General features: G+C 39.6%; 1 protein-coding gene across 3 annotated transcripts in view; it reads right to left on the minus strand.

The window, feature by feature from the left end:
• The window catches only part of rps6ka1 (ribosomal protein S6 kinase A1), a 66877-nt gene that overhangs the window by 9660 nt on the left and 31845 nt on the right, over nt 1-25372 (minus strand). Inside the window, exons 3-17 of one of the 3 annotated variants that reach the window (XM_062962143.1) lie at nt 19233-19286; nt 13362-13478; nt 13129-13210; nt 12085-12165; nt 11657-11736; nt 10421-10527; nt 9723-9760; nt 8338-8480; nt 6089-6159; nt 5649-5737; nt 3707-3771; nt 2298-2400; nt 1842-1969; nt 1604-1729; nt 156-245 (exon numbers count right to left, since the gene is read on the minus strand). In XM_062962143.1, coding sequence (XP_062818213.1) covers nt 156-245; nt 1604-1729; nt 1842-1969; nt 2298-2400; nt 3707-3771; nt 5649-5737; nt 6089-6159; nt 8338-8480; nt 9723-9760; nt 10421-10527; nt 11657-11736; nt 12085-12165; nt 13129-13210; nt 13362-13478; nt 19233-19286 — 1374 coding nt within the window. Of the gene's footprint in view, nt 1-155; nt 246-1603; nt 1730-1841; nt 1970-2297; nt 2401-3706; nt 3772-5648; nt 5738-6088; nt 6160-8337; nt 8481-9722; nt 9761-10420; nt 10528-11656; nt 11737-12084; nt 12166-13128; nt 13211-13361; nt 13479-16310; nt 16628-19232; nt 19287-25372 lie in introns of those variants that run through there. The other 2 variants (XM_062962144.1, XM_062962145.1) reach the window with 2 other exon arrangements.

Consider the following 25372-nt stretch of genomic DNA (forward strand, 5'->3'; position numbering starts at 1 on the left):
AGCCAAAGAGTTGATCTTCCCCCTTGTCACGGGTCTTTTCTTCTATACATTTCAGGCAACACATTCACACAAATCCATGTGTGAACAAAGCCATCCTTGCGCGTTCACAACTGCTTTATCCTGACAAGCATGGGGACCTGATTGGTCCTACTTACATCCTTCAGCGTGATGATATTTGGGTGCTGTCCGTATCGTAGCAGTATTTCAATCTCCTCTGAGGGATCTCTCTTACTTTTGTCGATCACCTGCATGACATATATTGCTTATTATTACTATATAAGAACATCAATTTAGCATTTGAGGGTCGTAAACACTGCATGTGGGTCAGTTCAGTAATTTTTCAGCAGTCCGACCAGGTTAGTTCAGCATTATTCCCTTACTACCTATAAGGACTGAGGCTGGAAGATCAAGAACTAGCCTGAGGCTATTGAATCAAGGCCTGATTTGAAAACAGGGACCTCTCAGCCTCCATTACTATGTGGCATCTGCTCAGGCTGGGGGTCCAACAGTGCAAAGAGAAATAAAAAGAAGGGGAAAAGACTGGCACTGCTTTATTGTATTCAAGGTGTTGTCTATGAAATCTTATGCCAAACAAAACTTGCTTAACCATTAAGGAACCGTTAGACTCTGTTGTTATTACTGCAATAGCATTAACACTTCTACCCTGCTGGCCATTATACAACTGGCTCTTTGTATCCACAGATTCTACATCCACACATTTCACCATTCAAGGCTTGAACATATTTTTAGAAAATCCCAAAATCAAAGCCGGATTTTGCCATTTTGACCTAAGTAAGCAACACCATTTCACTAAAGCATTGCATACAATAAGTCTTTAAAATCCATGGATTTTGGTATCCACAGGGAAAGTGTATGTGTCTTGGAACCATGTCTCAGCCGATACCAAAAGGCCTCCTATACAAAGCGTTGGATTTTAGCACAGCAGGTTTATCACCAAGCTGCAAAAAATCTCGCCAATCGGAAGGTTGAGAGTTCGAAGCCCGGGTCAGGGTGAGCTCCTGACCTTTAGCCCAGCTATTGCCTACCTAGCAGTTTGGAAACAAATGTGAGTAGATAAATAGGAAACGCATTAAAGCAGGGAGGTATTTAGACTTGGTGTTTCGATCAGAAAAAAAGAGGAAGTTTACAAGCAAAGAAAGCTCTTCGGCAAGGAGATGGAGCGACAGCACCCGAGTGCAGCCTCCAAAGATGCCGAAAGACGGGAAAGCCTATGTATACCTCTATCGGTTGTCTGCCTTGTCAGTGTTATAATTGGCCGCATGTTTGCCGCATATGTATATTCTGTGATCCGCCCTTTCGGGATGAAAAGGGCGGAATATAAACACTGTAAATAATAAATAAATAAATACTATAGATAAATGAAATTTGTCATTTTTAGTAACTTTCCTGCCCTTCTACAAAAGAAGGCAGCATATTCCACTGTTTTATGAAGAAAGACAGGGGCGAAATCAAATAAAATCTCACTGGGATTCCACAATAAAAGGTGGCATTTTCCTAACTGCCCAATGTTCCTGGCTCCTCGTTAACCCCTTTTAACGAAGTGTGACGATTTATGGGTAGAGCCAAGGAGAACGGCCCTCACCTTCACGGCGTATTCTGTGTTCGTTGCCTTGTGGACGCAGCGCTTGCACACGGAGTAGGAACCAACACCGATGGCCTCCTTCACAACGTAACCGTCACTGAACTGTAGGTTCTTGCCATGGAGTTGCTAAAGTCAGGGAATAAAAACAAAATATAGGGAACTGAGTGAGCATCAGACTACAAGGAGGAAGAGCTGAGCTTTTGTGATGCTGCCAGGCATTCCTCACGTGTCTTCTTACCTGGACGGCAGAATGTAAAGGCACTGTTGGGGATTTGGCCTTCTCATCCTCTATTGTGCCAGAAGCCACAAAACTGAAGCCACGGAAGAGCTGATGGGCCCCTGCGCTTGGTGGGATCCCAGGTGAATCTGGAACGGGGGAGTGAAGACAAGGCTTTGAAGCTGCAAGGCTATTCAACGCTAATCAAGGTGGCCAATTGCAACATCCACACTTGCCTCGGGCAGACAAGAGTTCTTTATCCCACTCTGGACCTTCCACGGATATATTAACCCCACTTGCCTGGTTTCCAACAGGCCTCACAACCTCTGAGGATGCCTGCCATAGATGTGGGCAAAACACCATAGAATCATAGAGAGAATGCTCCTGGAACATGGCCATACAGCCCAGAAAGCTCACCGCAACTCAGTGATTCTGGCCATGAAAGCCTTTGTCAACACAGTAAAGAACAGTGCCAACCTTTTGGTGTGCGGGAGGTAAACTCTTTGTCAAAGTAAAAAGTATCATCAGGACGACCCACGGCAGGCTTGAAAGGCGGCTTGATTTCTCTACGAAAGAGCTTCTGCAAAGTGGAAAAGGAGGCAGAAAGAAGGGATAAGTGAACCCATCTTACAAGGAAAAAGCTCCTGAAATACAGAGACAAAGTTGTAGTTTCAGAAGGTATTTAGCTTTCTCTGCCAAATGCTACTGGTGTCTCACCGAACTATAACCTCCATGTTTCCATAGCATTGAGTGATGTCAAACTGCACTAATTCTACAGTGTAGATGCACCCAAAGAGCAGGGGTCTCCAAACTTTTTAAGCGGGGCCAGTTCACGGTCCCTCAGACCGTTGGAGGGCCAGACTATAGTTGAAAAAAAAACCTATAAACAAATTCCTATGCACACTGCACATCTCTTATTTTGAAGTAAAAAAAACAAAACCCAAATGGGAACAAATACAGCCTTAATGTTAATGATAATCATAATAAAAATAATGAAGCGGGTTGGAAGAGATCCCTTGGGCCATTTAGTTCAACCCCCTTCTACCTTTGTGCACCAAAAGCACAAGCAAAGCACCCCTGACAGATGGCTACCCAGACTCAATGTTGTTAATAATAATAATAATAATAATAATAATAATAATAATAATAATAATAATAATACATCACATAAACCTAAACGCTTGGAAAGTGTTCAACATATGATTCTGTGATATGAAATCCAGCATATATATCTCATTAGCTGTGTTATACTTTGTGTTTGTGTCAATAATAATAATAATAATAATAATAATAATAATAAAGAGGATTGGAAGAGACCCCTTGGGCCATTTAATCCAACCCCCTTCTGCCTTTGTGCACCAAAAGCACAAGCAAAGCACCCCTGACAGATGGCTACCCAGCCTCAATGTTGTTGTTAATAATAATAATAATAATAAAAAGGCCACCCTGCTGGGATCTGCGTGCATCATCCGAAAATACATGTATGTTTGACTTGTGATTTTGTGATATGAAATCCAGCATATCTATCTTGTTTGCTGTGTCATAATAAAATAATATATCACATAGACCTAAACACTTGGGAAGTGTTCAACATACGATTCTGTGATATGAAATCCAGCATATATATCTGATTAGCTGTGTTATACTTTATCTTTGTGTTAATAATAATAATAATAATAATAATAATAATAATAATAATAATAAGGATTGAAAGAGATCCCTTGGGCCATTTAGTCCAACCCCCTTCTGCCTTTGTACACCAAAAGCACAAGGGGATGGATGGGGTTTTCTGGAGTTGTAATCCAACACAGCAGAAGAAGCAGGTTTGAGAAGGTTGCTAGATGCTCATTGAACATTTTAAGTGGTAGGAAAAGGCCAATACTCACATTCCAGTCAATGGTGGAATAAAAAGGGTGTCGCTTGATTTCCTCCACACCGTCCGAACCAGACCCTGGAAGATTAAAAACATCGTTTTCAACTGTTCTACACAGACCCTTGTGCAGCGCAGGGAAAGGTCAACGTGCTCAGAGTTACAACCAAATGAAAGAAACACACGCACACAAGCAAAGTTTTATAAACAGGGCTGCTGAGATTCAGCATAAGCTCGAGAAGCTCAGCTTCATTTAGTACAGAAGCGCAATTCTTAGTTCCTATGGTTGCAAGAAAGTGTGTGGGCAATGCCTGATGGAATACCAAACGCGAGGAATCTACTACGTGCGAAGGAAGCGTTGCAGACAAAGGGGATAGTCAATCCACCAGATGCTTCCTAACAGCAAAAAAACAAAGCTCAATGGCAACAAGCATCTTTTAATAATAATAATAATATTACGTGGAACACCCTCCCCAAAGATATTTGACAAGTCCCTACCCTTTTGGACTTCAGAAGAGCCCTAAAAACATGGCTATGTGCCCAGGCTTTCAAGGAATAGATGATAAAGACGGCACGGATAGACCTATGGATACAGTACAAGGCTTTCTGGACGAACGGAGCTGATCAAATGTTTTAAATTAATATATTGTATTTAATAGTCTTAATTAATTTTATGTATTGTTTGATATTGTTTTTGTGTGGGCATTGAATTGTTGCCATTGTTGTAAGCCATCCTGAGTCCCTTCGGGTGAGAAGGGCGGGATACAAATGTTGGAATTAAATAAAATAATAATAATAATAATACAGTAGAGACTCACTTATCCAAGCCTCGCTTACCCAAGCCATTTTGGAATTGATTATATATACGTTTTTAAGGTGTTTATAATGTGTTTTAACAATGTTATTAATGGATCTATTTATATTGTTTTGTTTTTAGGATTGCATTTTGGACATTAAATTTTGCCAATTTTTGTAAGCCGCCCTGAGTCCCCTCAGGTGAGAAGGGCGGGGTATAAATGTTGTAAATAAATAAAGAAATAAATAATAAATATTTGTAGTCAATGTTTTCAATATATTGTGATGTTTTGGTGCTAAATTCGTAAATACAGTAATTACAACATAACAATACTGCGTATTGAACTGCTTTTTCTGTCAAATTTGTTGTAAAACATGATGTTTTGGTGCTTAATTTGTGAAATCATAACCTAATTTGATGCTTAATAGGCTTTCCCTTAATCCCTCCTTATTATCCAAGATATTCGCTTATCCAAGCTTCTGCCGGCCCGTTTAGCTTGGATAAGTGAGACTCTACTGTAATAATAATAATAATAACTTTATTTATACCCCGCCACCATCTCCCCATGGGGACTCAGGGCTGGCCCGTTTAGCTTGGATAAGTGAGACTCTACTGTATATATATTTCTATTTGTTTCCCCATGGTTTATTTCTTTGCCCTTTTCTCTCACTCTCTTCTTTTTCCTTCATTTTCCTACTTTCTATAAAAACTAAATGTCCTCACTCTTTCGATGTTAAGCTTCTGCCGGCCTGTTTAGCTTGGATACGTGAGACTCTACTGTAATAATAATACAGTAGAGTCCCACTTATCCAAGCCTCGCTTATCCAAGTTTCTGGATTATCCAAGCCATTTTTGTAGTCTCTCTACTGTAATAATAATAAAACTTTATTTATACCCCGCCACCATCTCCCCACAGGGACTCGGGGCGGCTCACATGGGGCAAGGCCCGACCAGCATAATTTACAAAAACAACTGTATAAATACATTGTACAATATGCAAAAATAATAAATCACAGTAAGTGTGTTTTATGGCACTTGAAGCTACGGTAGAGTCCTGTTTCTCCGACCTCCACTTATCTGACGTTCTGGTTTATCCGAGACAATGAGCTGCTGTTTTATGCTGCGGATGTGCCTGGGCGCAATGCAAACAAGGGCGCCTTACCTAACCGGTTGGCTGGGTTCCTCTTGAAAAGGGATCGCAGGAGACTCTGTGCTTCAGCGCTCAGGAATTGGGGCATGCCCAGCTTCGCTCTGCAGAAAAGGCAAAGGCACACATACATGCATAGGTATGTTATGCAACTCACCATGAGTCATGGAGAAAGAAGCAAAGGAGCGGTGGCACCTCCAGCTTATATATGAGTCTATACCAGGCATGGGCAAGCTTGGGCCCTCCGGGTGTTTTGGACTTCAACTCCCACCATTCCTGGCCTCAGGCCCCTTCCTTTTCCCCCTCAGCCGCTTAAGCGGCTGAGGGGGAAAAGGAAGGGGCCTGAGGCCAGGAATGGTGGGAGTTGAAGTCCAAAACACCCGGAGGGCCCAAGCTTGCCCATGCCTGGTCCATGCAGGACCTTGCTTTCTTTGTTTATGTCTCCCAAATCTTACTTGAGGATGAGCGTCATGGTCTCTTTCCGGTCCTTCCCTTGGAATGGCAGGGCCCCCGTCAACATCTCAAACTGCAAAGAACGGCAAGCAAAAATGTCAAATGTATAGGATGGCCTGGAGATAATTGATGATTTTATTTAAAATTCTTGTATATATATTTTTTCTATTTAGAATGAAACATATAACAATGTAACGCAAAACATTTTCAAACCCACGCCCTGCGTTTTGGTCTCCGTTCTGTGTGATTAATGTGCATTTTATAGGTATGTCTCTTTTATGGAACTGCATTGTAATATGTGTGTTTCTAGCAATTCCTGTGTGCATTTTATAGGTATGTCTCTTTTATGGAACTACATTATAATATGTGTGTTTGTAGCAATTTATAATATACAATTATAATAGTGTATTATTATTATTATTATTATTATTATTATTATTATTATTAATATTATATTGTATTACATTATAACAACAACAACAACCAATTATATTATATTATTCCAGTTTATAATATTTAATATTGTTAGCATAGCACAATATAAGCATTATATATTACTATATCGCACTATACCACTATACTGCAATATTATTAGTAATATTACATGTAATATATAATAAACAATTATAATGTCCTGCGTTTTGGTCTCCGTCCTGTGTGATTAATGTGCATTTTATAGATATGTCTCTTTTATGCAACTGTATTGTAATATGTGTGTTTGTAGCAATTTATAATATACAATTATAATAGTGTATTATTATTATTATATTGTATTACATTATAACAACAACAACAAATTATATTATTCCAGTTTATAATATATAATATTGTTAGCATAGCACAATATAAGCATTATATATTACTATATCGCACCATACCACTATAGTGCAATATTATTACTAATACATGTAATATATAATATACAATTATAATAGATTATTATTATTATTATATTGTATTACATTATAACAACAACAACAACAACCTATTATATTATATTATTCCAGTTTATAATATATAATATTGTTAGCATAGCACAATATAAGCATTATATATTACTATATCGCACTATACCACTATACTGCAATATTATTACTAATACATGTAATATATAATATACAATTATAATAGTATATTATGATTATATTATATTATTCCAGTTTATAATATATAATATTGTTAGCATAGCACAATATAAGCAGTATATATCACTATATCTTACTATACCACTATAGTGCAATATTATTAGTAAAATTACATGAACTATATAATAATAATAATAATAATAATAACTTGGGAAGTGTTCGACTTGTGATTTTGTGATATGAAATCCAGCATATCTATCTTGTTTGCTGTGTGATAATAAAATAATAAAAATAATACGTTTATTTGTATCCCGCCACCATCTCCCCGGAGGGGACTCGGGGCGGCTCACAGAAATATCAGATACAAAACAATAACAATGTACAATACATCAATAAACAATAACATGCACCAGTTATAATATTTAAACATTGACCAAAAAAATGAAACACACTTACTAAAAACGTAGCATTAAAAACAGCGAGGTTGTAATGATAGATTAGCAAAGTGCACGAACATAGATAAAGTGCCACAGATTTCAGCTTCTAAGCCTGGCTGCTTCCTGCCAGGGGGAATCCTTTGTTAGGAGGTGTTAGCTGGTCCCGATTGCCTTCTTGTTTTTACCCCATTTTGTTTTGAGAAAGCCAGATGGATATTAAGTAGGAACCGCCACAAGATGGCAGCACTGATTCAGTAAACAATCTTTATGACTTCCATTACAGCAGCCAGAGTTAACCTTTTACAAATATTTTTAATTTAATCGATGGGCATGATTTGTTGAGGTCCCTCAATGGATTGTTTTGGGGGCTGCGATAGCAATTCTGAGGCTGTTTTGTTGGAGGCATTTTAGAACTTCCCTATCTTCATGAGTTTGTCTCAATACGTCGTTGGTTAACGCAGGCATGGGCAAAGTTGGGCCGTCCAGGTGTTTTGGACTCCAACTCCCACCATTCCTAACAGCCTACTACAGCTCCCAGAAGCCCCCAGCCTGCATTCGCAGGCTGGGGGCTTCTGGGAGCTGTAGTAGGCTGTTAGGAATGGTGGGAGTTGGAGTCCAAAACACCTGGACGGCCCAACTTTGCCCATGTTTGGTTCAACATCTATCTGGCTTTCTAACAACAATGTCTTCTTGGCAGAAGAAAAGTGTTGTTGATTTATTGGGACCTACCATTAACACCCCATAGGACCACCAATCGGCGCTCTGAGTATGGCCCTGGCGATTCACCACTTCCGGGGCCATGTACTCCACGGTCCCGCAGAAGGAGTAGGCCTTCTTCTCGTGGTCGATGGCTTCTTTGCTCAAACCAAAGTCTACAGAAGGGCAAAGGCATTGGAGAGCAATAAGGGAAGGCAGGTGGAAAAAGGGAGCGAAGGGGATCAAAAAGAGAGACGAGTCAATAGTCAATCACTTTATCTACTCAACAGTAATAAAAATAAACAATTTTCAATAACCTTCTCTACTCAATAGTCAAAAATACATCGTTTTCAAATTACCGTATATACTCGAGTATAAGCTGACCCGAATATAAGCCAAGGCACCTAATTTTACCACAAAAAACTGGGAAAACATTGACTCAAGTATAAGCCGAGAATGGTAAATTTCAGAAATAAAAATAGATACCAATACAATTACATTAATTGAGACATCAGTAGGTTCAATGTTTTTGAATATTTACATCAAGCTCAAATTTAAGATAAGACTGTCCAACTCTGATCAAATCATTATTCTCATCTTCTTCAATGTAAATGTGCTTATGTATCCTTTTAATAATAATAGAGTAAAATAATACATGTAATAATAATAATAAATACAGGAAAATAATACATGTAATAATAGAGTAAAATAATAAATGCAATAATAATAATAATAAGATCAGCGTGAAATAATAAATGTGTTAATAATAATAATAAATACAGGAAAATAATACATATAATAATAAATAGAGTAAAATAAAAATGTAATAATAATAATAAAATCAGAGTGAAATAATAAATGTATTAATAATAATAATAAATACAGGAAAATAATACATGTAATAATAAATAGAGTAAAATAATAAATGTAATAATAATAATAATAAGATCAGAGTGAAATAAATGTATTAATAATAATAATAAATGCAGGAAAATAATACATGTAATAATAAATAGAGTAAAATAATAAATGTAATAATAATAATAATGAGATCAAAAGTGAAATAATAAATGTATTACTAATAATAATAAATACAGGAAAATCATACATGTAATAATAATAAGATCAGAGTGAAATAATAAATGTAATAATAATAATAATAATAATAATAATAATAATAATAATTACAGGAAAATAATACATTTAATAATAGAGTAAAATAATAAATGTAAAAATAATAAGATCAGAGTGAAATAATAAATGTATTAATAATAATAATAAATGCAGGAAAATAATACATGTAATAATAGAGTAAAATAATAAATGTAATAATAATAATATCAGAGCTTCTCTACTCAATAGAGTCAAAAAGACATCGTTTTCAAATAAACAGTCACAATCAGTAAGAAACATTGTACCTGTGAGCTTGATATGTCCTTCGTCGTCCAAGAGAATACTATCAAGAAAAGAGAGACAGAACATAAACAAGGTGCAGAAATAATATATATCAGTGGTTCTCAACCAATCCTAATGCCGGGTCTCCTTAATACACTTCCTCATGTTGTGGTGACCCCAACCATAATATTATTTTTGTTGCTACTTCATAACTGTAATTTTGCGACTGTTATGAATCGTAATGTAAATATCTGATATGCAGGATGTATTATCATTCACTGGACCAAATTTGGTACAAATACCCAATACGTCCAAATTTGAATATTGATGGGGTTGGGAGGGTTGATTTTGTCATTGGGAGTTGTAGTTTCTGGGGATTTATAGTTCACCTACAATCATGGGAGTTCTTTTGTACCAAGTTTGGTTCAATTCCATCGTTGGTGGAGTTCAGAATGCTCTTTTCCACCAACGATGGAATTGAACCAAACTTGGTACAAAAGAACTCCCATGACCAACAGGAAATACTGGAAGGGTTTGGTGGGCATTGACCTTGAATTCGGGACTTATAGTTCACCTACATCGAGAGAGCACTGTGGACTCAAACAAGGATGGATCTGGACCAAACTTGGCACGAATATTCAATGTGCACAAATGTGAACACTGGTGGAGTTTGTGGAAAATAGTCCTAAACAAACAGTGAAAACGTTTGGGTTCTGCGTACTTCTCTGGTTTAAGGTCCCTGTAGACAATTCCCAGGCGGTGCAAATGGCCGAGGCCCAGCGCCAGCTCTGCAAGGTAGAACTTCACATCCTCTTCAGTGAACATGACCTAAGATTAACCGAGAATAGAAAACGGAAGAGGTCACGCAAGGCAGATCTCAATTAGCTAAGGACTGTGTCCCCCCATGTATCTTCCACTCTAAGAGACCAACAATGGTAAGGCACACTCTCATTTCAGTGCCACCAACATGATATAAACACACACACTCACACACCTGCAATTCTAAGACACACCTCGTTTTTGGAGATGTTTATATGGGGGGGAAAGCATCTTGGAACAGAGTAATATGATGGGTTGCTGGGAGTTTTCCAGGCTGTCTTGCTATGTTCCGGAAGCATTCTCTCCTGATGTTTCGCCCACATCTATGGCAGGCATCCTCAGAGGTTGTGAGGTCTATTGGAAACTAGGCAAGTGGGGTTTATATTTCTGGTCCAGGATGGGAGAAATGACTCTTGTTTGGGTTGCTGTGAGTTTCCCACCAATGAAGTCAACTGAATTATACTTGGTGGTTGATGGATATTACTACCGCTGTATTGACTCCAGTTTTATTGTCTTACTGTGTTTTATTTTTTGTGCAATGTATTTATGCTGTTGTTTTTGTAAATTATGCTGGTTGGGCCTTGCCCCATGTGAGCCGCCCCGAGTCCCTGTGGGGAGATGGTGGCGGGGTATAAATAAAGTTTTATTATTATTATTTTCCAGAAGCATTCTCTCATGACATTTTTTTTAATCATGTCAGAAGCAACTTGAGAACATGCCGCAGGTCGCTTCTGGTGTGAGAGAATTGCCCAAGGGATGCCCGGATGTGTTACCATCCTGTGGGAGGCTTCTCTCATGTCCCTGCAAGCTTGAGCTGACGGCCGGGAGCTCACCCCATCTCGCGGATTTGAACCGGCAACCTTCAGGTCAGCAACCCAACCTTCAGGTCAGCAGTCCAGCCGGCACAAGGGTTTCAACCCATTGTACCAGGGTGATAACAATGAAAGCTTATACAGAGGAGTGACTACAAAGGGAAAGGAGAGGTTGCTAAGCATTTATTTCTCTTTGTAACCAGGGCGCAGAATAGGAGCTGGAGTACTGGAATCGGACTGACTCTGGCTTCAAAATAAATATGGAAAATTTATATTGAATGCCTAATCTGTTGCATATTAACTACCATAGGGTAATATATACTCACTTCTTTGGAAAGGCGCATGAAGAGGTCTCCTCCTCTGAGGAAATCAAGGATAAGGTACAATTTCCCTTCTGTCTGGAAGGCTGAAATGCAATGAACAGAACAGGAGTCAGGCTTCCTTTCTACCTAAGTGACATTTAGAAGGTATTCCTGGAAACTAGCCTATTCCCTTCTCTATTCAATGTACCGTATGTCCCCCATGTCTGTGGGATCAATATGCACGGTTTTATTTATCCACATCTGACAATGTCCTCTCTAGATGTTTTCTAGGTCTGCCTGGGCCCTCAGTGTTTAAAACAATTCCTTGAGAACAGTAATAAACATTGTTTTTCAGATGTATGCATGCACAGCTGCTTAACCAAAGAGATCGCCTGGCTACAACCTTGAGCAATTCAGCACATGATCGAAGGGAAATTAATGTTGACACTCACCGTAATGGAGTTTCACAATGAACGGGTGGTTGACTTCCACCAGAATGTCCCTTTCCATTTTTGTCCTGACACGGTCTCGGACTGTCAACAAAGAATACAGCAGAACATAAGGAGGAGGAGGAGGAAAGAAGCCATATACTTACTGTATATACTCGAGTATAAGCCTAGTTTTTCAGCTCTTTTTTAAGACTAAAAAAGCCCCTCTCATCTTATACTCAGGTGAGGGTCCTGGTTGGCTTATATTTGGGTCAGCTTATACTCAATAATATATGTTACATTTATTACTTCTCTCTATTCTTATTGGTATTACAGTAGAGTCTCACTTATCCAAGCTAAACGGGCCGGCAGAAGCTTGGATAAGCGAATATCTTGGATAATAAGGAGGGATTAAGGAAAAGCCTATTAAACATCAAATTAGGTTATGATTTTACAAATTAAGCACCAAAACTTCATGTTATACAACAAATTTGACAGAAAAAGTAGTTCAATACGCAGTAATGTTATGTTGTAATTACTGTTGTATTATTTTGGTTTAGCACCAAAATATCATGATATATTGAAAACATTGACTACAAAAATGGCTTGGATTATCCAGAGGCTTGGATAAGCGAGGCTTGGATAGGTCAGACTCCACTGTACTATTACATTTATTTTACTCTATTTTTTTATTATTATTAATACATTTATTATTCCACTCTGATCTCATTATTATTATCATTATTATTATTTTACTCTATTACATGTGTTATTACATGTATTATTTTCCTGTATTTATTATTATATGTATTATTTTACTCTATTATTATTAAAAGGATACATAAGCACATTTACATTGAAGAAGTTGAGAATAATGATTTAATCAGAGTTGGACAATCTTATCTTAAATTAGAGTTTTATGTAAATATTCAAAAACATTTGAACTACTGATGCTTCAATTAATGTAATTTTATTGGCTGATAGGAATGGTGGGAGTTGAAGTCCAAAACACCTGGAAGGAGGGCCCAAGTTGGCCCATGCCGACCCTAACATGTGGCGCTTTCTCACCTTTCAGCGTTGCTTTCTTCAGGACCTTCATGGCATAGAGTTGCCCATTATCTGGAGGGGTGATTTTTCGGACAAGGAAAACCTGTGCAGAGGCCAGAATGAGAAAAAGAAAACATAGAAAGACATACATTAAAGGAGCAATAAGACGTTTTGGAGAGAAGAATCATGTCAACCTGAACCATACTGTTGTGTTCTATAGTGTTATGTATAAATCCATCAAGAAGGGGACTCACTTTGCCAAAAGACCCCTGTCCTAGGACTTTAAGCAGCTCAAAGTGGGATTGATCCGCCTTCTCAGACCCTTCTTTCACAAGGTATGTGATGGTGTATTCTTGGACAGAGCCATCTTTCTGGGGGGCGAAAAAGAAGAACATAGTGTTAGCACAACTTACAAACTTAAACCAGAAAAATCACATGGGGATTTAGAAACAGAAGTAAACATGAAACAATCAAGGCCGGCTAACACCTCAAAATAAAGTATTCCAACCAGGCAGTCTTTGAAGCTGCAAGGCCATTCAGTGCTAACTCAGTGCTTTCCATACGGTTGGCTTCCTTTCCTTCCTTGGTCGCCCACTGAACCAGCTAACACTTTCCAACAAAGGATTCCCCCAGGCAGGAATCAGCTAGGCTTTGAAGCTGCAAGGCTATTCAACGCTAATCAAGGTGGCCAGCTGCAACATCCACACTTGCCTTGGGCTGAAAAGAGTTCTTTATCCTAGTCTGGACCTTCCAGGGATATATAAACCCCACTTGCCTGGTTTCCAACAGACCTCCCAACCTCTGAGGATGCCTGCCATAGATGTGGGCGAAACATCAGGAGAGAATGCTTCTGGAACACGGTTACATAGCCCAGGAAATTCACAGCAACCCAGTCTTTCCTTTCATTGTTAGATTCTCTGGCCTCCCTTCCTAACAACATTTAGGCCGGGCTGTGGCGCAGGCTGGTTAGCAGCCAGCTGCAACAAATCACTCTGACCAAGAGGTCATGAGTTCGAGGCCCGCTCGTGCCTGCGTCTGTCTCTTAATAATAAATAATAATATTAAGTTTATTTATATCCCGACTCCATCTCCCTCCATCTCTTTCTCTGTTCTATGTGATGGCATTGAATGTTTGCCTTATATGTGCAATGTGATCCGCCCTGAGTCCCCTTCGGGGTGAGAAAGAAGGGCGGAATATAAATACTGTAAATAAATAAAATTCTATCCCCATCCATACAAGAGTGTTGTGTGTCTGTGCCAACACCATCCTTTACGGACAGGAGGACTCTGTCCCTTGGAGCCTGGATGACCGTAAACGTGCGAGCCTAAAGAGGCCACGATATCTCTAATTTCACCCCTGTGTCGTGCTCCTGCCAGCCGGAAAGCTTTCAAGTCAACAGCTTTGTGGCTTGCAAACATGTGCTGTTTTCATCCAATACCATATGTGCCTCCCACTCGCACTCGTCTCTCTCCTTCTCCCGCCTCCTCCTCCTCTTCCCACAGGATCAGGAGCTGTGGTGCGTTTTGCCATTGACTTCCCCGGCTTCCCTTGGCAGGTGGCAACGAGTGCGAATGTTTGTGCCACCACAATTACCCGCCATACCATAACAAACACCCCGGATTTGTTGCCTAAAACAGTTGGTGCGCCTGGCACATCCATCCCACCCCACCTCTCTGGCCCGCCAGGCCATCTGTTCCGCTCCATGCGCCGTTCCCGTGTCCCCCCAACATCTCCTCCTCGCTGCAGGGAAAGAAGAGCCTGAGCAAAGGCCAAATCCTTGCATCTGGCTTGGGCTGGAATGTGCCTCGTTCAGATCGAGACGCATACATGGTCTGCACCGAGACACCTGAGTGGTTGCATTCACTGAAAGATGTCACGGTGACCACGGCGTCTTAGACATTTCCTCCGATTTCGCTTGCAAAACCAATGAAGAAAAAGCAGCAAAATGAACATAAGCGGAGCTTTGTTCATGCACCGAGTCTGTCAAGCTCCCTCCCACACTGATCCGCCAGATGTCTTTGGGAATCCCATAAGGAAGACAAGATCCCTCTCTGCTTGTCTGTCACTCCTCATCAAACTGGCATCTAATCCACGAAGCAGCGTATAGATATTGAAAAGAATCCACTATGCATTCGTCTTATCTCAATTCAACGCCATCTGAGCTGCCTTAGACAGGAAATCAAACCACTTGCCTATCTGGCACACGTTCAGAGAAGACGATCCAAGGTCTGGAGATCATGTTTGATGAGGAATGGCTTAGGAAAGTGGGAAATGTTAAGCCAGAAGGAGAGAAGATTGAGTCATGGAAGAAAACGTTGGTCCCTCTAGATCAGCCATGGGCAAACTGTAGCCCTCAAAAATTGTATTTCAGCACGACTGAATTATTATATTTATTCTTTTATGCTATTTAAGGGAATATTATTTATTTATTATATTTTATTTACGTTGTATTGTCAAAGGCCAGAATCACAGGGTTGTTGTGTGTTTTCTGGGCCATGTTTCAGAAGTATCCTCTCCTGACAGAGGATGCCTGCCATAGATGTGGGCGAAACGGTAGGAGAGGATACTTCTGGAACATAGCCATAAAGCCTGGAAAACACACAACAACCCTTTATTTAAAGGTTTCCCCTGACGTTAAGTCCAGTCGTGTCTGACTCTCGGGTTTGGTGCTCATCTCCATTTCTAAGCCGAAGAGCCGGCACTGTCCATAGACACCTCCAAGTCATGTGGCCATTGGCATGACTGCATGGAACGCCGTTACCTTCCCACCGGAGCGATACCTATTGATCTACTCACATTTGCATGTTTTCGAACTGCTAGGTTGACAGAAGCTGGAGCTGACAGCGGGCGCTCACTCCACTCCCCGTGTTTGAACCTGGGACCTTTCGGTCTGCAAGTTCAGCAGCTCAGCGCTTTAACACACTGTGCCACCGGAGGCTCCAACCCTTTATTTATGTTATTTAATAAAATAATAAAATAAAATCCAAAAATTATAAATTAAATTGCATTTCCTACCTTTTGAATAAATCACACAGACAGTGGAAGCACTGGACATTTTGCTAAGGTCTTCAGTGCAGGTGAGAATAAGAACCATCCAAAGAGCAGGAGGAGAAACCTACCACTCGCCCACAACTGTCTTGGGCTACAAGCTAGAAGAAAGCAAGCCTAGCTAAGGCAAACTTGCTCTCTGTTCAGTACTGACCGGGTTGCTGACATTGCCTGGAGAAAGCAGCGTCAGGCGGCAAGGCTCCTCGCGGCGTTTCCCGTGTAGCCACAGGGTCAGGAAGGCAAAGATGCGAGGGAGCTTGGCCTTGCTAGCCACATCCATCGTTCTATCCCGGCCAGAGCGACACATCTCCAACTGACCGGTCCTTCTGGGCTCCCTATGGGCCCGTGGTTGTTGCCTGGAGGCGCTCCATCAGCCGGAGCACACTCCGTATTGCAAAGGACCATCCACCGACTCAGGTGATAAAAAAGCCAAACAAAACGGAAGTGTCGCTCGCAAAGTACAGCAACATGCAAACAGAGCTTCCTGCCTTCCCTTGAAGCAAAACACTTGTGGTAAGTAAACTTCAAACACCTTGCAGCTTTCGTGGCCCAGTTTCACTTTTGCTATTCAAAGGCAAACAAAACTTGGGCTGTTTTGTAAATTCTACAGGACGGATATAAACCTAGACGTGCTGATCCCATAACAATTCCCATCAAGTGGGAAAATATCGTTTATGTACACACCTTAGAAGTACAGTAGAGTCTCACTTATCCAAGCTAAACGGGCCGGCAGAAGCTTGGATAAGCGAATATCTTGGATAATAAGGAGGTATTAAGGAAAAGCCTATTAAACATCAAATTAGGTTATGATTTTACAAATTAAGCACCAAAACTTCATGTTATACAACACATTTGACAGAAAAAGTAGTTCAATACGCAGTACTGTTATGTTGTAATTACTGTATTTACGAATTTAGCACCAAAATATCACGATATATTGAAAACATTGACTACAAAAATGGCTTGGATTATCCAGAGGCTTGGATAAGTGAGACTCTACTGTATTCATTATCCCCACTTGTTTGTCTGCAGCTCACAACACAAGAGTGGAAAAGCCATCTTTATTTTTGCATGCCTTTGTTGTTTCCCACCCATGGCCACCCTAAGATGATCTCACATGGGGCTTCTTTGGCCAGATTTGTTCAGAAGAAGTTTGCCCTTGCCTTCCTCTGAGGCTGAGTGTGACTTGACCAAGCTCAAGGGCTTCATGGCCAAATGGATCTCAAGCCCTGGACACCAGAGTCGTAGTCCAATGCTCACATCCAGTGGTTCCTAATAATAATAATAATAATAATAATAATAATAATAATAAGTTTATTTATATCCCGCCTCCATCTCCCCCGAAGGGGACTCGGGGCGGCTCACAGCAAAATCAGATACAACACAATGATAAAATAAAATATGAAACATCAAAGAACAATAATAAAATATACACAGCAGCCGGAAAAAAAAACAAAACACACAACACGGTATTAAAACATCGAGTTAAAAACAATGAGGTTCCCAACCTTTGGCCCTTCAGATGTTTCAGACTTCAGTTCCCATAATCCCTAACAGCTAGGATTTTTGGGAGTTGAAGTCTAAAACCTTTGGATAAGCTAAGGTTGAGAATCACTGCTCAAGTCCCAAAACCGTGCTTGCTTTGAAAATTTTAAAAAGCTCTGCAGCGAAAACGCAGCATAACCTTCAATACGTTTCTCAGCAACCCATGGTGACATCTTTCCATTTAACTCAGATTAGCAGGGAGAGATCTATTTACAACTTGGAACAGGCTCCACTTGAGGCAGGTGTGTGGATGTGTACGAGTGGCAGAGCTTTACTCATCGATAACAAACAAACACACACACTCACACACACACCCACGGGAGGTCTTCAAATGAGCTCTGATTTAGAGTCAAGGAGCCAATGCAATATCACACCATCCAACCACAGGCTCAACTCTCTCCTGATTTGATTGATTGAGGGGGGAAAGGAAAGGGCCTGAGGCTGTTAGGAATGGTGGGAGTTGAAGTCCAAAACACCTGGAAGGAGGGCCCAAGTTGGCCCATTCTTAGGCTACAAGTGTGGTTTTTTAAGTGTGGTTTTTTATTTCTATAGGTAACGGTGCTCCATGCAATCATGCCTATGGCCACATGACCTTGGAGGTGTCTACGGACAACGCCGGCTCTTCGGCTTAGAAATGGAGATGTGCACCAACCCCCAGAGTCGGTCACAACTGGACTTATTGTCGGGGAAAACCTTTACCTTTACCTTAGGTTAATGTTTAACATTTTATAATTTGTGTATGTTTTTTGTTTATTGATGTATTGTATATTGTTATTGTTTTTATCTGATATTATCTGTAAGCCGCCCCGAGTCCCCTTCGGGGGAGATGGAGGCGGGGTATAAATAAACTTATTATTATTATTATTATTATTATTATTATTATTATTATTATTTCATTATGACACAGCAAACAAGATAGATATGCTGGATTTCGTATCACAAAATCACAAGTCGAACACTTCTCAAGTGTCTAAGACTGTGTGATGTATTTTCGGATGATGCGCGCAGATCCCAGCAGGGTGGCCTTTTGCAGCTGGCAGATCGTGATTTTGTCAATGTCTATTGTTTCCAAATGCCAGCTGAGATCTTTTGGCACGGCACCCAATGTGCCCATCACCACCGGGACCACCTACACTGGTTTCTGCCAGAGTCTTTGAAGTCCTGATAGCGGCTGAGTTTTTCCTGTTGTTTTTCATCAATGCGACTGTCACCTGGGATGGCAACATCGATGATCCAAACCTTTTTCTTTTCCACAACTGTGATGTCTGGTGTGTGTTGTTCCAGAACTTTGTCAGTCTGGATTCGGAAGTCCCACAGTATCTTTGCGTGCTCATTTTCCAATACTTTTGCAGGTTTGTGATCCCACCAGTTCTTTACTACTACTACTACTACTACTACTACTACTATTATTATTATTATTATTATTACATCAATTCATCTCCAGAAATAAATTGTCCATCTCTAGTATTAGTTCAAGACATGCAAGGAAGGTGAGAGCATTGGCTGGTCTTGCAATGTTGTGTTTTTTTACCTTATCTGCCGTGTTCACAGAGTCTTTTTCTATCCAAGCAGTTTCTCGTTTTGCCTGCAGAAGAAACAAAAATGAGTATGGAGAGCCAAGCCACACTTTCCTAAAGCTTTCACTTGAAGAGCAAATGTCACTTGCAGGGCTGGCAACATTGCCAGTCAGAAGTACAACATATGCAGGAATTATCAATTCCCTCATAATTTGCCATCTTTCAGATTTCCAATTTTTTTGAAGCAAAGCTTCCTGTACTTACTGACATAACAAAAAGTGGGGAAGGGGGTTCAATGTCCCTCTGCCATTCTCTCTTCTGCTCCAGAAACGGTTCAAATCAGAGCTTGGAAGTTCCGAGCGGGTTGGGATGAGGAGGAAAGTAGTAATTCATCCCCATTACTCTTTACAAGGTTGTGCCTGAATCAATAATTTGCGTAATTGCTCTTTGCTCAAAGGGAAATTGTTATTTTATCTGCCAGTGGCACACTGCTAATGCACTACTTTTTAATTGCTTTCTTAAAGCCTTAAAAAGTCTTCGCTTCAAATGGCACTCAATGTCTTAACAGTAACATTTGAGGAGTAATGTGTATCTATGGGGTTTGACTTTTAGAAAGTTAAACGTACTCTTGTTGCAGATGTGTGCCTTCAAGCCTCTGTAAATTGCATAATGCCACTGAATGTTTGCCATATATATGTACCTGTAATCTGCTCTAAGTCCCCTCAGGGAGATATTATTATTATTATTATTATTATTATTATTATTATTATTATTATTATTATTATTATTATATTATGACACAGCAAACAAGATAGATATGCTGGATTTCATATCACAAAATCACAAGTCGAACACTTCCCAAGTATCTAGGACTGTGTGATGTATTTTCGGATGATGCGCGCAGATCCCAGCAGGGTGGCCTTTTACAGTTGGCAGATCGTTATTATTATTATTATTATTATTATTATTGGGATCTGCACGCATTATTCGCCGATACATCACACAATCCTAAACACTTGGGAAGTGTCCGACGTGTGATCCAATACAACAGCCAGGAGAGTGTCTGCTGTGGACTCACCTTGTTGTGTTTCAAGTAATAATAATAATAATAATAATAATAATAATAATAATAATAATAATACTTTATTTATACTCTGCCCTTCTCCCCCAGGGGACTCAGAGTGGATTGCAGTATTTACATACATAGGCAAACATTCAATGCCTTTACAATCACATGAGACACACAAACACAAACAAATATTAAATAATAATAACAATAAAACATTATTTATAACCCGCTTCCATCTCCCTGAGGGAAATAGTACATTTAGCTAAGCGCAGTCATCAGATAGAGCAGAGTATAAATAAAGTATATTATTATTATTATTATTATTATTATTATTATTATTATTATTATTATTTTATTATGTCACAGCAAACAAGATAGATATGCTGGATTTCGTATCACAAAATCACAAGTCGAACACTTCCCAAGTGTCTAGGACATTATTATTATTATTATTATTATTATTATTATATTATGACACAGCAAACAAGATAGATATGCTGGATTTCGTATCACAAAATCACAAGTCGAACACTTCCCAAGTGTCTAGGACTGTGTGATATTATTATTATTATTATTATTATTATTATTATTATTATTATTATTTTATTATGTCACAGCAAACAAGATAGATATGCTGGATTTCGTATCATAAAATCACAAATCGAACACTTCCCAAGTGTCTAGGACTGTGTGATATTATTATTATTATTATTATTATTATTATTTTATGTCACAGCAAACAAGATAGATATGCTGGATTTCGTATCACAAAATCACAAGTCGAACACATCTCAAGTGTCTAGGACTGTGTGATATTATTATTATTATTATTATTATTATTTTATTATTATGTCACAGCAAACAAGAGAGATATGCTGGATTTCGTATCACAAAATCACAAGTCGAACACTTCCCAAGTGTCTAGGACTGTGATGTATTTTCGGATGATGCGCGCAGATCCCAGTAGGGTGGCCTTTTGCAGTTGGCAGATCGTAATTTTGTCAATGTCTATTGTTTCCAAATGCCGGCTGAGATCTTTTGGCACGGCACCCAATGTGCCCATCACCACCGGGACCACCTGCACTGGTTTCTGCCAGAGTCATATTATTATTATTATTATTATTATTATTATTATTATTATTATTATTATTATTATTATTAGAACCCTAGATGTTCAGTGTCCTCATCGAACATTCAAACCACTGGTCCTTGGACAGTGTTGCCATTCATTCTCCAGGACAGCAGTGCATGGCAGGTAGTTTTGCGACTTGGCCCACATTACTTTCCAAGCTCTGGTTTGAACCCTGGAAACAGAAGCCATTGAGCAACAGTAGATTGTACACATTTCATAAGCAAGCTTGCAGAATTTGGGTGCTTTTGGGTACCAGTATCCACAGCCTTAGGAAGAACTAGACTAGAGAGATAAACACAGCTCGGTTGAAACATCCCTCAAACGTTGTTTGACAATGGAATACATTGCCTGGGAGTGTAGCGTAGTCTCCTTCTTTGGCAGATTTAAACAGAGATTGGATTGATGGCTGTCAGTTTTAATTGTATATTCCTGCAAGGAAGACTGGGGTTGGACTGGATAGCTCAGGTATGGGAAAACTTTGGCTCTCCAGATGTTTTGGACTACATTATAGCTTATGACATGATAGATAAATAAATAAAAACATTTGATGCTACGGAATTCTGGATGTGAAGCTTGGTGAGGCACCAGGACCCGAAAAATCAGAAAACGTGTGTCTCGGGGAAAGGCATTGCACGGGTGTTGCCTGGTCTGTTCACACAGGAGCAAATGCTTACATATTCTGCAAAATATACACTTTTCCCCTCTGCTACTTTGCTACATCTTTTAGTCTTTCCGATGGTTTTCAAAACGGGAAGTTTGTTTGCATCTAAGACAAGGAGGAGGAACTAGCTTCTTCAGAAAATTGCTTAAATTACCCACAGATTGTACAGGAAGACGTTGTGAAAAAAAGTTTATGCTACTTATTGAAACAGAGGCGGACTAAAAACTACCAAAAAGTGCAGCGCACATTGTTGTGAGATGGTGAGTAGGGGTGATTATACACATATTGTTGTTTCTGGTACACATTGCAACACATTGCCAATACCCACAGTGTCATATAGAGTGGGTCACATCTGGAGGGTCCCATGCCAATAAAGGTTACTCATTCATAGAGTCACAGAATTGGAAGAGACCCCAAAGGCCATCCAGTCTAACCCCCTTTTGCCCTGCAGAAAAAGCACCACCAAAGCACCCCCGACAGATGGCCATCCAGCCTCTGCTTAAAAGCCTCCAAGGAAGGAGCTTTTCCTTGGCAGAGAGTTCCACTGTTGAACAGTTCTTTTTACAGTCCCTTATTATAAGAAATGTCCCCTATTTGAAAGCTGGAAACCGTTCCCAGTTATATAGTCTGAACAATATGCCAATAATTCTGTATTACGGGGCATAGGCCCTCCATAATATCAGAAGTGTATGCATCATGTAATTTTATGGATGTCTTAATAATAAATACAGTAGAGTCTCACTTATCCAATACTCGCTTAACCAACGTTCTGGATTATCCAACGCATTTTTGTAGTCAATGTTTTCAATACATCGTGATATTTTGGTACCAAGTTCGTGAATACAGTAATTTCTACATAGCAAAACAAGTGCTTTTATGCACAAAAAAAAGCATTTTTGCAACAAAAAATATCCTAAAGTAAGGGAGAAATACTTAATAATGTTCAAGAGATTTTATAATTCACTCAGCACAGAGCAAAATCTGGGTTTTTTCCCTGCCTATGGCAGCGAAACAGGTGAAGATGTGACACCCCCAGGTTTCGGGCAGTCCTTCCTTTCCTGTCCTTTCTAGCTCTTCTTGTGCCTCCTACGCAAATATTCAAAAGACGGGGTTTTGCGGTTTTTCAGAACGTCTTACAGAAATCCTGGCCTCGGCCTTTGCATGCATCTGCAGGAAATAAAGAGAATTAAGAGCTCCCCGCCCTCGATGTTCAAGTGAGTCTGTTTAGAAGAGAAGGCGGAGAGGAGACATGATTGCCATGTATAAATATGTGAAATCGTGTCATAAGGAGGAGGGAGCAGGCTTGTTTTCTGCTGCCCTGGAGACTAGGACTCGGAGCAATGGGTTCAAATGACAGGAAAGGAAATTCCACCTGAACATCAGGAAGAACTTCATAACTGTGGGAGCCGTTCAGCAGCGGAACTCTCCGCCTCAGAGTCTGCTGGAAGTTCCTTTTTTGGAGACTTTTAAACCAAGGCTGGATGGCCATCTTTCGGGGCTGCTTTGATTGTGCTTTTCTTGCCTGGCAGGGGGTTGGACTAGATATCCCATGCGGTCTCTTCCAACTATGATTTTATGACTCACATAAAATCATTGTTTTTTCTTTGTATGTGAATTAAGTGAATGTATCCTTAATGTGAATTAAGGTAAAGGCACGTGAAATAGAATTACTGCTGCTTAGAAAACACAGCAAGCTCATATTTATGCTCCTTTGTAGAGAATACTTTGGCCTTTTCAAAAGCATGTCCTTGGGGCAACTAAAAACATTTCAATTAACGCACTAAAATGCTCACTCATGAATTCAAACGCCATCTATTAATGATGGAATTATGAAAACAGCAGCATATTTGTGGGGGAAAAAATTTTAAAAATCTAAAAGGGAAGAGAAAATAAATAATAATAATAATAATAAAGAATTAAGGGTTAGAAGGACTTCCTTCTAACTTTAATAGTTCTATAGTCCATTTCCAGACCGTATTTTCTTGTTTTGATTTTTTCCCCCACGGATAGATTTCCTTTTTTAAATCAAGCACTCTTAAGGGTAGAAATAGGTAATATATACAGCAGAGTCTCACTTATCCAAGACTCGCTTATCCAAGTTTCTGGATTATCCAAGCCATTTTTGTAGTCAATGTTTTCAATATATCATGATATTTTGGTGCTAAATTCGTAAATACAGTAATTACAAGATAACTTGCATACTGAACTACTTTTTCTGTCAAATTTGTTGTAAAACTTGTTTTGGTGCTTAATTTGTAAAATCATAACCTAATTTGATGTTTAATAGGCTTTTCCTTAACCCCTCCTTATTATCCAAGATATTCGCTTATCCAAGCTTCTGCCGGCCCGTTTAGCTTGGATAAGTGAGACTCTACTGTATGTTTTTTTCATGGTTTATTTCTTTGCCTTTTTCTCTCATTCTCTTTTTTTCTTTTTTCTTCATTTTCCTACTTTCTATAAAAACTACCGTGTTTCCCTGAAAATAAGACTGTCTTATATTAATTTTTTCTCACAAAGATGCTCTAGGTCTTATTTTCAGGGGATGTCTTATTTTTCTATGAAGAAGAATTCACATTTATTGTTGAACAAAAAATGAACACTTATTATATACTGTACAGTAGTAGTCATAACAAACCAGCATAACCAGACAAACTGTGAGTCCTATCAAGAATTTCTTCTTACAACCATTATTTCCATGTACAACACTTTATGGTATGTACATTTACCGATCCTGCATGCTCTGGTGTTCTGTTCAGCGGACAAGCTTCCAAACAAAAACTTTGTTAGGTCTTACTTTTGGGGGAGGCCTTATATTTAGTAATTCAGCAAAACCTCTACTAAGTCTTATTTTCTGGGGATGTCTTATTTTAGGGGAAACAGGGTAAATATTCTCACTCTTTCGGTGTTAATTCAAGCTATTTTATAAGAATAAAAGCTCAATAAAAAGATTTATAAAAAAAAGAAAACAGCAGCATATTTAAAAGGATCTAAAAGGCATTCTGGGCAAAGACAGAAAACGGTGTTCACCTCTGCCAAGGATAAAGCAGGCATGGGCAAACCTGGGCCCTCCAGGTATTTCGGACTTTGAACACCTGGCTCCCTGGCCCTTCTCTCACCCCACAGGCCCTGACTCTCCACGTCTCACGGGTGCGGCGCATGCACGGAAGAGCCGCGTTGCACTTGCCTTGGTGCGGAAGAGGAGCCGCATCATCCTCTCCGCAACTCCCTGGGAGCCGCTCTCGCCATGGCCTACCAGCCTTGCTCCCCGGTGCATGGACGCTGCTGCCCGGAA

This window comes from Anolis carolinensis, unplaced genomic scaffold (genome assembly GCF_035594765.1).
Source record: "Anolis carolinensis isolate JA03-04 unplaced genomic scaffold, rAnoCar3.1.pri scaffold_10, whole genome shotgun sequence".
Classification (NCBI taxonomy): Eukaryota; Metazoa; Chordata; class Lepidosauria; order Squamata; family Dactyloidae; genus Anolis; species Anolis carolinensis.